General features: G+C 35.4%; 1 protein-coding gene across 3 annotated transcripts in view; it reads left to right on the top strand.

Annotated features, from left to right (window-relative positions):
* chas (chascon) overlaps nucleotides 1-15,454 on the top strand; it is a 168,606-nt gene that overhangs the window by 59,946 nt on the left and 93,206 nt on the right. For 2 of the 3 annotated variants that reach the window (XM_073093047.1, XM_073093046.1), the window contains exons 3-6: nucleotides 8,962-8,998; nucleotides 9,293-9,462; nucleotides 10,049-10,121; nucleotides 11,012-11,196. In XM_073093047.1, the coding sequence (XP_072949148.1) occupies nucleotides 8,962-8,998; nucleotides 9,293-9,462; nucleotides 10,049-10,121; nucleotides 11,012-11,196 (465 nt within the window). Of the gene's footprint in view, nucleotides 1-8,279; nucleotides 8,686-8,961; nucleotides 8,999-9,292; nucleotides 9,463-10,048; nucleotides 10,122-11,011; nucleotides 11,197-15,454 lie in introns of those variants that run through there. The other variant, XM_073093044.1, reaches the window with a different exon arrangement.

Here is a 15,454-nt window from a genome sequence, read left to right as displayed (position 1 = left end):
GTTAACCTTGCAGGCCTCACAAACACCAGCCATTGTTAAAACTGATAGGTCTTTATTGCGAATTAATAAAACCAAACTAAAAGCGCTTGTGCCGCGCGGAATTTCAACCGGGTAAGTAGGTAGATACCACAACGCGCGAGCACAATTATTATTTCACTTTTTTATCGCAATTTAGTGAACTGCCACAAGAATCTTTATTACACACTTAATGTTTGTCTTTTTTTCGAGGATTACTGCAACAGTTACTTGTTTACACACACTTAATACTTAGTTTATGAATTATTTAGCTGTGACGATATCAAACACAACCGTACTCGTTATCGCAGGTAGATCGAAAAAAATGTTATATATGTTTAGTTAATAATGTTATTTCTGTAAAGATTGCAGGTATAATTAACTGTAAATATTGTAGTTTAAGTTAGTACAGTACCCTTACCATGAGTTTTTACGTTTTGACAAATATGACTGTTTTGGTATTTGTTTACGTGTTTGCCCATATAATTTCCAATCAGCGCCCCTAGCGGATTGTATCAGATCTATAGTGTCAGTAACGTAACATTGAATGTCTAAATTGAAAATAGCGCTTTATGTTTTATCTCTGTTTTTTGCGAACATGTGAGGCAGACTAAAAGACTTGAGCACATACTTATTGTTACGTTTATTCAGTCTACTGAAGCAAAAGAAACAGAATAATGGTAAACGTAACGTAAAATTGTGGGATGTTTTGAAAACTCATGGTAAGTACCCTTACCATGAGTTTTCAGAGAAGAACGTTACTGAACTAAATATGATATAATTTGTGTCAGCTACATTAATTTATCACATGTACCTATTAAAACATACGAGTACGTTATTCTCGATCAGACGAGTATATAATATAACACTTGTGGTGATTACAGCCAACGGCTACCCTGAAAACACGCTAGAAATCATGTAATTGTGTGATCGCCCTTCATTATAAGGGAGATAGCACACGTGCGATAACCCACGCCATCTTCTGCCGTCGACGGTTGCCACTTGACACGACTGTCGCCCGTGTGTTACTGCCATAAGACAAAAATAAACACCACTTATGTATCTGAACTTGATAAATTTCATGGTATATTTGTTTTGACTCAACCGAAACATATGACGTAATAACAAAGACATCTGTTTTTCATGGCCGCTTCCGATTTGAATGTCCCACGGCGGCGCAAGAAAGTGAAAAGAATATTCATTTTACAACGTTGTATCGCGCTGTGTTCTGATTTGATGTGTAGTAAGATAGCCATACTCACATATGGTGTTGCAAGTAAGGTTTCAAGTAGAAACATATGTGGTCGACCTCAGTGAATCATTAGGATTTCCGTCTTACTTGGCATTATTCTGTTTATATATTGGGTTTTATTTCGTTTTGGTGGAAGAGTGTAGTTACCTTGCCGATGGGGGTGTCGGCTAAGTTACTTAATTAAGACTTAGTGATCAGGAGTACCGACACATATGTCACCCTTCCGGTAAACTTCAGGAAAACCTGTTCTACATGGCGCTGGTTACTGATGCCCATGGACGGCAGTTTTGACCGCGCCAAACTTCTACTCCGCTCTGAAGTTGCTGCGCGCAGATTTAGTTAGCACTAGCTGACCCGGCAAACGTTGTGTTGCCATATAAATAAAAAAAATGTTAAGGGTGAACAACCCTTATCACTCAGGGGTATGATTTCTATGATTCTTTTGTATGGAATAGTTAATACTGTTAACTTTTTTAATTAGGGATGACTGAGAGTGTTATAAACGTAGGAGTAGACAAATGTAATCAGAAAGCTTTGAACTGCTAAGCTATCGGGAGTTACACGTGTTATTGTGAGTCAACCATAAAAGATAGACATATGCTGTCGTGGGATAAGTTTTATATAATTTTAAGGAAAACATTTCCGTCATACATGATTTCTGTGTAGCTTTAACCAGTTAGGTTGCACACGCGACGGAAGCTTAAAAAATGGAGTAACTTCTCCCGTTTTCCCAACATTTCCCTTCACTGCTCTGCTCCTACTGATTGTAGCGTGATTAAAAGTATACTATAACCAGCTCAGGAGTATGAAAAATAATTGTACCAAGTTTCGTTAAAATCCGTCGAGTAGTTTTTGTTTCTATAGCGGTTATACATACAGACAGACAGACAAAAATTTTACTGATTGCATTTTTGGCATCAGTATCGATCCCTAATCACCCCCTGATAGTTATTTTGGAAATATATTTCATGTACAGAATTGACCTCTCTACAGATTTATTATAAGTATAGATATACTCCGTAAGGTAAGGGCACACTAACGCAGCTATATACCTGCGGGCGAGAGCTGGTGGGTGCCAGGAGGGTCCCGCGCTGTCTTCGACCCGCTAATATCTAAAACTTGCTCTTGCGACGCGACTCGTTTCTATATTCGGAGCGGACTAGAAGTTTGACGCGGACTCTACCACTTAATATCAAATCGACTGCATGCTCGTTTGCTACGTCAATACTATAAAAAATTAGCTGTGAGCTTAATAACTGCAATTTTTTAAAAATATCATTTAAGTACTAGTCTTAAAACTACAAATTGTTATTTCGAATTTATATTTCCGTCGTCTTCCTCAAATTGTAGAGTCACGATCTCATATTGTTGAAGTAACCAGTACGTCACATGAAGTGTATGCTTTGAATAAAATGTTATGAAACAACTGCTACGGAGGTCCTATGTTTACGTGAAAGTATTTTATTCTAGAATTTATGTATTTCACGTTTGTAGTATTTGCGTAAGTGGTGCATATGCAAGAAGGCGCTTGAGTGGTTAATATTTCTACATATTGTAGGAGGCTAGAATAGGGCTACGGTATCCCCTGCCTGTCGTAAGAGGCGACTAAAAAGGGCTTCCGGGGTTGCGGGCGGTAAGAGTGGGAGCTCAAACCGCCAAGCATGTGATCCTGGGAAGGGCAGCGGCTTGTGTGGTCGCATGTCGCTGTAATCACCAGGGAATCACAGCGTAAATTACTTTGCTCCCCTCAGGTCAGAGCCGGATAGGGGCATCGCGTTAGGAGGACTCCGGTTGTGTTTTGTTGGAGAACTTGGAGTTCTCCACAAAACGCCGAGGACGGCCACCGGGGGGTTTTAGTGCGGTGAAAGTCCCACGTAACCCGGCGTCGCTCCCACGGCCTCGGGTACCTTTTGAAGGATTCCCCCTAGTCACCAAAAAAAAAGAAAAGGTATGTTTGTGTATTGACATAAATATACACATAAACATACATGACATACAAATGTAGTCTATGTTTTTTTGATATTTTTGCCTCCTCAAAATCTCGGGAAATGAAGTGAAGTTTTGTATGAGATTCAGTCGCTTTCAACCTTTAAGTACCTATAGCAGAAAAATTTCAAACAAGGCAGTTGGCAGGTTTGTAATTTTAAAATTAGTCACATGGGTACATCCATTTAATAAGTATGTATATTGTTATCAGTTTTATAGATTAAAATGACATATTTCATTTGGTCATAATCACGCATAAGTTACCTAAACTAGATCATACGAGTATAACTGTACAACTACGACCTCCCAAAGTTATCTTAATTGACAGGATTACAATCTGCAGATTGATTATGACCCGTTCGCGGAACGGATCAAAATTTCGATCTTAGATAGCTAATAATTGAATAAGATGGATTATTAAACCGGGCGTGAACAAAAAAGACGGATGCCCATATACTTGAGGGAACATTAATAAACCTCATTAAAATTATAATTTTAATCCTATAAGTAAAAAAGAATACGTGATCAGAGAATTATACATTTTTGGCAAGCTGGCAACGTTTTTTACTAGGCCTTGTCCATATAATTAATTGTTTATTGTTACGTTCCTTTACATGTGGAGATGTTAGATAGCCATTGTGTTGCTACAAGGTAACTATGGTAAATAGAGTCTACAGTAAGACCCCATAATAATTAGTAGTACTCTACGTTTATTTTTAAAGTATTAAATATTACAATTTTGCTAGGACAGCCAAAGTATAGGTCAAACCAATATACGAGTAGTAATATTCTGAATAGTTACCTCCGGGATTTAAACATGATAAATTTTGTAGTATTATATGATCTATTTTATACCCTTGTAATAACTTTCCTAACTGCTTTATATTAACCAAGCTAGGTGTTTTATAATACACCTTAATATACTAAAATTTCGTCTTTGCCTTGCTATAAATTTTGATTATATTTCACTCGGTCCGAAAGGTTCTACATCCTATAGAGAACCACGGTCACCGATTCATTGTTTGAAGTCAGGGCTAGTGAAACGAAATCAAAATTAAAATAATTTGTAGAAAACGAATAAACAATTATTTTTAATAATTTAACTAAATATTTTATACTTATAATCTTGTCGATAGAGTTTGCTCTATTATGCTTAATCGTCAGGCAAAATTAACGAAAGAGAGATCAAACAGATGGAAAATCTTTTAAAAAATAGGTTTACCCGACTAGAACAAATTGATTCTTTAATTCTATTATGAAAATCGCATTTTGGTAATAATATTATTAATTAAAAAACAACACACGGTAAAAACATTACTCATAAAACATAATATAACAGAAATTATATAAATATCTGATAAAAATTAAAAAAAGAAGAAAATATTGTAATAACTTCCTTAATATTAGGACAATGTTTAGAAAGGTACTTAAGACAATTAATCTATATCAAATACATGGTAACACTAGGAGGTAGTCCGATATTGAGCATTAGATAGTTCCGACGTAGCCGGCAGCGATAACAACCTGAAGCCTCGTGGTTGTTGCTTGTTATTAGTATACAATAGCGGTGCATGGGCGAAGTTTAGTTAGTTAATTTAATATTTACTCGTTAAACCTTAAAATTAATCATTTCATAAGACAAGTTTATAACCTTCGTTTTTGAACAGTGATAACTTAGTGGTTACTAACTTGGTCTTTCAATCGGGGGGTCCAACGTTTATATTCCAGGCATATACCATTGTTTTTTTTTTAATTTATATGCATATAAGACATCAAGCAGCAGTAATAGCCTAATGGTTAAGAAACTCGGCCTCTCGATCGAGGGGTCCGAGGTTCAAATCCCAGGCACCTTAATTTTTCAAAATTATTTGCGTATTAGAAATTAATGATCACTTGCTTAAACGGTGAAGGAAAAAATCGTGAGGAAACCTGCATACCTGAGAGATTTATAAAAAACACATCTTAAAGGTATGTGAAGTCCACCAATACGCACTTGGCCAGCATAGTGGACTATGGCCTAATCCTTCTCATTCTGAGAGGAGACCCGTGCCCAGCAGTGGAACAGTAATGGGTTGACGATGATGATGAACACATCAAGTATCACTTTCTTATAAAGTAAAGGAAAACATTGTGAGATAGCTTGTATGCTTAAGTAAAGTCTACAAATTTCCACTTGATCTGTGCAGTGGATTAAAGCCTAAGCCTCCCTCAGTCTCAGAGACTCGTACCCAGCCGTAGGCAATGGGTTCCGACGAATAATTATGAAAATCATTTAAACCCATGACCGACCTTAGATCTTCGCATTTGAGGTTGGATATTTACATACATTATTTACACATATATAGATATACAGGCACGTGTTACGCAGTGAGCAGTGCAGCGTGACTGATGTGCGAGGCCGCTGTGATGCGCCCACGGCTACCCATTGTGTCCCCGAATTGGGTCACGGCTGGACCCTGCTTTAAAAACTGATAAAAACCGTTATTCTTGATTGAATTATCTTTGAGCATGATTGACATGTGTTCTTACATGTTAGTATCATAATTATTGTTTCATAACGATATTTGAACACTTTCCCCTGTTGAAGTTTTTGTTCATTTCTCAAGAAAATATTTCTTTGGTTAACAATTAGCTAGTTTCAATATTAATTTGTAATTAAATGGTTTGTAATAAACATAATACAGTTCTTGTTGTCTATTTTTTATTGTCATAACAATAATGTCATTTTATAATTATATTTTCATCACAGAATTTTTATGAAATTAATCATTCTAATTGCCCATGTTATTTTGTTGTCGTCAAATTTTTTCGATTTAAATAATGGAGACAATTAGGTTTGAGGTGGAGTAAGTAGGGAATTTATTGAATACTAGCCGTGTTCACTTTATTTAAATTATAGTATTACCACATGTTGTCTATTTGAAATGATGACGTATCATTATATTATCATACACTAATGATATTAAGAAGATAATTTATTTAGCATGAAAGCATAATTGCACGATTTTCAATTTATTGACATGACATGCACTAGAAACTCGTACGGTTCAAGGTGGAACGCCAACGAGTTTGTATCCACATAATTAAAGTCTTGAAATTGTGCCTATTATCTTGTAATAACTTATTCGACAATATTAAGGTTGTTTCTGTTAGGTACTTATTGTGTAAAATAATTTTATAATAAACTAGTTGACCTGGCAAACGTTGTGTTGCCATATAAATAAAAAAATGGTAAGGGTGAACAACCCTTATCACTTAGGGGTATGAAAAATAGATAGAAGCTGATTCTTAGACCTACTGAATATGCATATAAAATTTGGTGAAAATCGGAGTTTCGGAGGAGTACGGTAACTAACATTGTGACACGAGAATTTAGTGTATAAGATTTTATAAAAAAAAATAGTATAACGATAAGAATTGGTACGGCGTTTATGTACTTAAAGATAAAATTTTGCTTGCGGGTACTTAAGTAGGATGCTGATATAGTAATACAGTAGTATTAGGCCATAGATAAACATTAGAATTATATGTAGAAATGAAATGCGTTATCATTTCTCCGCTTCCTCCGCGCTACGAAAATGGCAAACTTTCCGTATCACTATATTCATCTGTGATAATCCATCTGAGATTTTGAAGGTACATGTTCTGAAAGATATATTTGTTTCAGCATAAACGTATTAATCAGTAATACACCGGTAATAAGCCTTAAATAAATTAGATACGTTATAATTTCACCGCTTCCTCGGCGCTACAAAAATGTCTAATTTTCCGTATCACCAAATTCATCCGTGGGAATACATCTGAGATTTTGAAGGTACACGTTCAGAAAGATATATTTGTTTTAGCATCAACATAATAAATCAGTAATACACCGGTAACAAGCCTTAAATAAATGAGAAGTGTTATAATTTCACCGCTTCCTCGGCGCTACGAAAATGACAAACTTTCCGTATCGTCATAATCGTTTGCGAGCGACGCGACGCGACAGCGCTCCCGCGCGTATTCCGCACGTGGCGCGACTGCTAATGAGGGATCCGCTATTGTCACTTGTAATGGATGTAAAATTTTTATTACTGACTTACCTAATATATAGAGTGATATCAAATCTTAGATAAATAAAAAAATGAAATGCGTTATAATTTCACCGCTTCGTCGGCGCTACGAAAATGGCAAACTTTCCGTATCGTCATAATCGTTTGCAAGCGACGCGACGCGACAGAGCTCCCGCGCGTATTCCGCACGTGGCGCGACTGCTAATGAGGGATCCGCTATTGTAACTTGTATTGGATTTTTATTACTGACTTTATTCGTTCGTAGAATTACTTTAAATTCGATAGCAACGGTATCACGAAACAGCTATGAATAAATACTGATGTAGATCGCAAATTCGCGAAACATAAGCTTTTACGAGTAGATAAGAAAAGTGGGTTTGGTTATTAAAATGTTTATTTATTCTTTATGGACCAAGAACTTTTAGCGAAACAAAAAGCGGGCTTAATGCTATAAAGCAATTTCCATATAAAATATTGATTAATACAATTTTATACGATAATAAATAATTCAGTGAGATAATTTTATTATTTCATTGACAAGCGAATTTACATTAGCATTCTAAGATTATGCTATATATTCAATATTATTTTTCAAGTTTGCATGCATTATAATCATCGCAAAGGCTAGAACATCAAATAATTCATAAAAATATATATTGCATTTCTATTGCAAACACGGTAACATACATAAATATGTAGTTAACTTCACCCTTAGATAAATTAGTATGAATTACAACATAGTACAAGTCTGTCGTACAAATACTTATACACATATTAAAGATGATTATATAAAGAAGAGTGATATTTAGTAATCCAATCGAAAACCTTCAATATAATCGAGCGGTCCCAGCGGAAACAGCGTATACACGCAGCATACTCATCGCGTTGCGTACAGTGCGGGCGCCAAAAGTAAATGTTAATCCATTCGGTTCATTAACTATATTGCAACTGAACCACGATTTTCCTTCAGTCAATTATTGGCCAGGCATTAGCACACGCGATTTTTCGCGATTACATGCATATTTGTGTGTAATATTTCCTAATATAGCGCTTGTAATAGCAGGTTTAGTTAGTAGTGTGTTTGTTTTGCAGAGTGATAACTATTATAGATATACAAATAATATTAAGCTGTTTTAAATATGTGCGTGAACGATATATTAATTATAACAAGGATGAGTATAAAGTGAAAGTGATATAAACTAAGGGATAATTAAATAATTTCTAGATAATAATAGTGTACCAATTGAATGTATTTTGATGGTAACTGTCTTTGCGTTGAGTGACCATGGCGCCATCAAGCGGCGGCCGCGTGTACTACTACGTTTCACATCTAAGTCAGACGAGAGTGCGGATTACGGACTTTATAACTATGACTACTCGGTAAGAGATGGCGCTGTGTGCGTTGATGTGAAATAAAGTTTTTAAAATAACTAAGCTGAGAGTCTTTATATGGGATCTAGAGAATATATAAATATAGAGGCATTTATTTGATTTAAAATTACAATAAAATTGTAATAGTAAAAATATCGAATTCTATTAATATTTGTACATAAGTATATGGTAGCTCATTTACAGGTTTAAAACAGAGATGCCTCAGTGAAGATGAATACTTAGTGAATAAATCAGTGACTAATAAATCTAATTTCTTCTTTACAGGCAGAGCCGGGGGATACCATCGCTACAACCAAAGAAGGTTAGAATATACCTCTATATCATTATTAACATGGGTGCCTTAATATTTAAATGCTCCTATTGACATAACGTGCCTATGTAATATAGTCCACCTCAAAAGTTTCTTCTGTTGATCTGTTGTTCTTCTTTGATGTAATTTATTCTGTATAAGTAAAGAATTGTTTCACAATAATAAATATGAAAAAAGCATCTCATAGTATTACTTAAATGTATTTGGTACAGCTTTGGAATTCTAAATAGCAATCAAAAAATTTAAATCGTCTGTTTTTTACCAAGACATATTTAATATTTACAGAGGAATGGGTGACCCGCAAGAAAAGCGAGGTGACGACGACGCGGCAGATTGCGACGAGGGTGAAGCGGGAACTCGTGCTAGAAGACGGCCGCATTCTCTCCGACTCCGGACCAAAGATCTCCACCTCGGTCAACGAGGACACGCATACCACTAACTTCCAGCAAACCGAGGTATCTACGATACAGGTTTAAGAAGTATTCATTCGTCATTCGTTTATGGCCAATATTTCAACCCAGTTGCACGGGTCACGGTGAAACTGCGAAAAATACTCTTTGAACTTTACTCGTTGCTTTATCATCGCCAGCTGTGTTCTCTGGTTTTGTTTTGGCTTATAGAGTGTGGTTTAACATATTTTCTATTCCGGGATTCAGCCTCAGACGCCAAGAGAAGGACAAAATCATAAACTTCAGCTTAGTATTTTTGTGTTTTCTGACCGCAAAACGGTCACAGATGTATTCGCGTTAATAATTACATAGTAATTTATAAACAAAATCATATGTAAGAAAAAATATCTATATATACTTACATACTAAGCTATCATTTTAAAGTATTGAAATTAAAATTAATTGACTAGTGAAAGCATTATTATAATATTAGCGTATTAAAGTTCCTCGAATTAGGTTTCCGCACGTGAGAGACGAACTTAAACTTTCTGTTTTGTGTTAAACGTGGGATGCTTTGTTTCCCGCATCCATGAGAATTAACTATTAAACAATAAAAGATTTAGTGATTAATTAAACATTTCTTTATCAACAGCATAGAGTACCTGATGGCCATAAGGAAGAAGATGCTGCGATAGCTGGAAATGAGAATGGGAAAGTACTTGATGGTAAATATTTAATCATTTCACTGATATAAAGATGGAAAAAAAAGATATAAAGATGGAACAACAAGTGTAAAGAAAAGTAATTTCCCTTTGTAAATAAACGTTCTCAAACCTTTATAAACTAATTTCAACGAAAATAGACCGTTAAAGTAAAAGTTGTAACTAGATTACTAGACTAAAAGGAAATTTAGATTTTAAGCTACCGGTGTTGTATTAAATACGGTAAGGAATGTTGATCTCGAACTGGAAGCTACCTGATCGGTGCATTTCAAGTTAAGTTTCTTTAAGCACCTGTTTAGTGTAGTACGACTACATAATTAACCTAGTAAAGAGGAAAGCCGTCAAGGGCAGATCAGGACTTTCTGCTATTAAAGTGTCTGGACATTAGCAACACCAGAAAAATGCACAATTAATTACCAATTCTGTACAATACCTCTTTACGAATAAGGAGTATCTTCTTTCCACATCTTACACGAGTTCTTTATTTGGTATACAAATTTGTTTCTTCCATTTACTAGCTCTTAGATATCTATTGGTGGGTATAAGTCTAGAAAAACGTGCTTTCACGCAGTCACAGAGTGTAAAAACACAGACACAGACAGAAACTTAATGATAAACTGAATAACTTCGGTTTTATCTTTAAGTTTCTGTTTATTTCCTGAATTTAGTCCATTAATTAAGTCTTTAGTAATTATGGAATCATAGGTAGAATTAGTAAAACTTCTGATCATTGAATCTGTATTACTCGTAGATCTCCGTCAGAACTCTAGTCTTATTTGGTTTTGATTATAGATGTCCATACGCGGCAGTATCTTCTTACCATCAGGTGGACTGCATGCTTGTTTGCTACTTCCATATTAGTAAAAATTGTTCTAATGTATTCAATATTTTAGAACTGGATGCGCCAACTGGTGAGGTGGCGCCCATCGGTGCGAAGGTGCTGGTGTCGTCCGCGGTAGTCGCCAATCCTGATGGCAAGGTGCGGGAGAGCCACGACCGACGCGTCCTCACCAGAAACATCACGGACCGCGTCCAGGAAACTGAGGAGCGGTTCCATCGTGGTGATACTACGCATGATGTGAGTAGTAATTTTGGAATTTAATAGAATGATGTCTCTTAATTTAACACATTAGTGATTAGTGTATTTTAATGGAGAAGATGAAAAGGTTGTCGTATTTTGGCTGATACGTCATGTTCTACAGAAGAATTGAGAACACCCATATTTATTTAGTTTTTACCTTTACTATATTTTAAGGTATCGGCAACTTATAGAACAAATAATCGATAAATCGATTTGTTAAAAACAGCTCTACATTTTTAGTACCCATTTTTAGGTTCTAATTGATTTATTTTAGTTTCCATATGACTAGTATTAAAAAAATGTTTTTATGCTTTTATAAATTACACCAAATAATTTGTTAAACCGATCATAATAGATTGGTTTGTTTCGTCAAAAATCATCGTTACAATCTTTTGCATAGAAATGCATGCATCATTTCGCCCATGTATCTCCCTTGCACGTATTTCACGCAAACTTTGAGCAATTTACGAACGCTTTTAGTTGAGCACGGGGATGACGAAACTTATCTCGCCCATAAGATGTGAGGGGACCAGTTGATAGAGTGTCAGGGTTCGATTCCGTTCAGTCTAGATACGGTGTGATGCACGCTAATGGAGGTATGGGAACCAAACGCGCTCCAATGTAACTTGTCTTAGAGTTATTGTAGACGGACTACTTTTAAGGAACAAGTGTATCTAAAAGTAGTGAATGGAAAAAAAATTGCATACGATTAAAATCCGACGGTAAGATGATGAAGAAAATCTAGTGAGATTAGCTTTCTTATACGGAAAAGTGAATAACTTAAAGGTCTATTCTTTGGATATTTGGAGAATATTTGGACTTCAAAGTCTAGTCTAATCGAAATATTAGTTGCTTTAAATTGATTTATGCTGAAAATGTGACTTTTATCATGTCGTATGATGTATATGTATAGAATTTACAAAAGTATTAACCTGGATGCGTTATTCCGCATATTATGCGTCAACGTCGCAGATATTCATGAGACTTTATGCGTTTCTGATGACAATTATGCGATTTAGTCGCAAAATCGCGATTAAATGTTGCAAGTTTGTGCCTGCTCTAAGACGTTGAGCTATTTCTAGACAGAGATAAAGTATTTTGCATTATTTATGTGTTAACGCTGAAACACTTTGATGAGTTATTTGACGTGAGAAATCTATGAGTGCAGTCAATCAAACTATGTCTTTCATACATTTTCACTCATGTCTTTGGATTTATTTTATTGTAGGTGTGAAATTAAACTTGCAATTTGCATTGCAATTTTCCTTTAGTTCAAAGTCTAAAGTGATATTAAATTAGGATAAAATTATTTTAATTATGAAATTTAAGGTTTCTGTTCCCAAATATCACTCTCTTCGAGAATAACCATGGAGTATTAAAAATATATTTTCAGACGTCTTATTCGATATACTATGATTTCTTAATATATTTATATTGGTTTTCGTTTCAATTTTATATATTCGGTAATATATCTTGTCTATTTACTTACTAGAAAGATGAAAATTGATCTTCAAAACAAAAGTATTTTGTAAGTGATAAGTAAACATTGATAGTTCATATAAAATACCAATATATTGACAGTGATATACGAGTGTGTACAATAGAAACACACACGTCAAATTGAGCGCCTTATTGTATCAGTACCCTTACCAGGAGTTTTTACGTTTCGACAAATATGACTGTTTTGGTATTTGTTTACGTATTGGCCCATAGGATTTTCTAGTTCGGACACAATCCGCTAGGGGCGCTGATTGGAATTTGTATGGGCGAATACGTAAACAAATACCAAAACAGTCATATTTGTCGAAACGTAAAAACTCCTGGTAAGGGTACAGTTATAAATAGTACGAGTACTGAATGGTAAAAGTTAATCGTATAAAGGCGTATATCCGGGCGTGCGTATCGGAGTAGTATCGGAGTAAGTATCGGAGGCCATCACAGTCGTGTATTCCGAAGGCAATCCAGTTGCCGTTTTGGCAACAAGTGCCTCGCATACCATACTTGTTTATCTTGTATCTAAATTTCGCCTCGCCTGTATTAATATGCTTCAAGTACCTATATAATTAATATAATTTCTTGTTTATAAACCTTCTTGTTGATTAAGGTTGTTATAGCTTCACCTATGTCTCGTCGTATGGCTGCCAGTTATCCTAAGTTTTTAGTATCTTTTGCAATCTGCATAGCTTCCGCATAGTTTTAACATGGCTGCAATCTGCAGTGTTTTCGTTTTCACTGTTGGGCTCGAGTCTCCCTAAAGTGGGCGAACTCTGGAGCACCATACTGCTTCAATGCGGAGACAAACACATATTTGCCGTATTAGCTGACTATCGGTTGAGTAATTGGGTCGTGAAAGCAATGCTATCTACGAGTAATAAAACAAGTTTATATTCACATTTGGTACATTAAGTAGAAATAATATTGACAATGTTATCGTAGTTTAAGTAAAACGAAGATAAAAATTCATTTATTGTTTATCGGAACGTCTAAATTTTAACCATTAATTTCTTGTCTAAACTTTTATCGATGAAAATAATTCATAAGATTGACTAAGCTTTTGATTCTATCGCATGTGATATACATATCGAGATAAAATCCATCTCAGAATAAACAAGAACGACAATTCTTGTCTTAGAAAAAATATCATCATGATGATCATGATCCTCCCATAACTGCCCAACTACTGGGCACGGGTCTCCTCTCAGAATTAGAAGGATTTATGCCTTAGTCCACCGCGCTGGCCAAGTGCGAATTGGTAGACTTCCCATACCTTTGAAACAGTATTTTTAAGGTTTCTTAGGTATGCAGGTTAGGAAACCTGACCAGTGAAACATCGTGAAAACATCGTGTGATCGATGTTTTCCTTCACCGGTCAAGCAAGTAATAATTATTTTCTAATACGCACATAAATTTGAAAAATCAGAGGTGCGTTCCTGGGATTTGAACCTCGGATTCCTTGATCGAGAGGCCAAGTTTCCAAACCACTAGGCTATCATTGATTTTAAAAGAAATAATATCTCTTGGCAAAATGGACCATCGTTTTATTCAGATGAGTGTTCACATAAATCGATGGGGATTTTGAAATTATAATTCGTTCGCTTCAGATCGCCGCGAGCGCCGCCCACGCTCACAACTACATCGATTTATTACATATTATTTGTCATTAGTAGTATGTTGGGTAAAAAGGATAAAAAATGCTTCTAAGAAAGAAATTGCTTTGAAAAAGAGAATAACGACGATTTAGAAAGATTTTTTTAAACAATTACTATTGTTTTTCAGTAATTCAAAAATTAAAATGGCCGCCATTTTATAATGGCTGGAGAAAAATAAAAATATAACTATTAATTTGTCGCTAAAATTGGCTGTATTTTGTCCATTTGACGACCCACGTGACGTAGCGGTCACCATATACAGTGATGCGTACAGGGTTCCGGGTTCGATTTTCGGGTTTAAATGATGAACTTAGATTTTTGTTTCTGGGTCTGGGTGTTAGTGTATTTATCTATATGTGTGTCCATGACACCCACGACACAGGGAATCCTAGTGTAGGGCTGTGAGTGTAGAAAGCGTTTTTTTCTATTAAAGGTTCCGAAATCAATCATCAGAAATCCTATATAATAAGTACATATACAAACGCTCGAAAAACATTACCCTCCGCCGTCGGGAATTATGTTATAAGAAATCGTGGTAGCATTTAATTTAATAGTAACCGTAATAAATAAATTAGGTTTGCTAATCGTAAAGTTCAAAATATGAGTAATAAAGCGCTACCCAATCCGTAGGTTATTTTCATAGAATCACTGCTTCTGCTGAAGGATTGTTTAGTGGATCTATTTCACAATCAAATTTCGCAAAACTTGGCTTTAAGTCGAGCGAGCTTTAGTGAACATAACTATTGTAATAAGGGACTTGTTCAACTGATGCCGCATAGCGAAATTAATGCGAGAAAATCGCAACTAAATGTCGATAGCAATTAGTACCAATTATTAATGTTACATAGAGGTCACATTATATATAAGTGTTTTTAGTATAAGCAATGTATGTCGTTTACGGTAATCATTATAAATCCTGTCGGGCCAAAATTCGGAAATTCACTTATGTTAATAACAGTATATGTTAAAACAATAAAAACAACGCTGCTTATAGTTGATACTAAATATATTACTGTCCCACCGCTGCGCACGGATCTCCTCTCAGAGTAAGAAGGGCTTAGGTTAGTCCTTATTCCACCGCACTGGCCAAATCATCATCATCATCA

This window comes from Epargyreus clarus, unplaced genomic scaffold (assembly GCF_041222505.1).
Source record: "Epargyreus clarus isolate Ecla_fem2 unplaced genomic scaffold, WU_Ecla_fem_2.2 ptg000004l, whole genome shotgun sequence".
Lineage (NCBI taxonomy): Eukaryota > Metazoa > Arthropoda > Insecta > Lepidoptera > Hesperiidae > Epargyreus > Epargyreus clarus.
The sequence above is the reverse complement of the archived record's forward strand: the minus strand, read 5'-3'. Positions and strand labels throughout refer to the sequence as shown.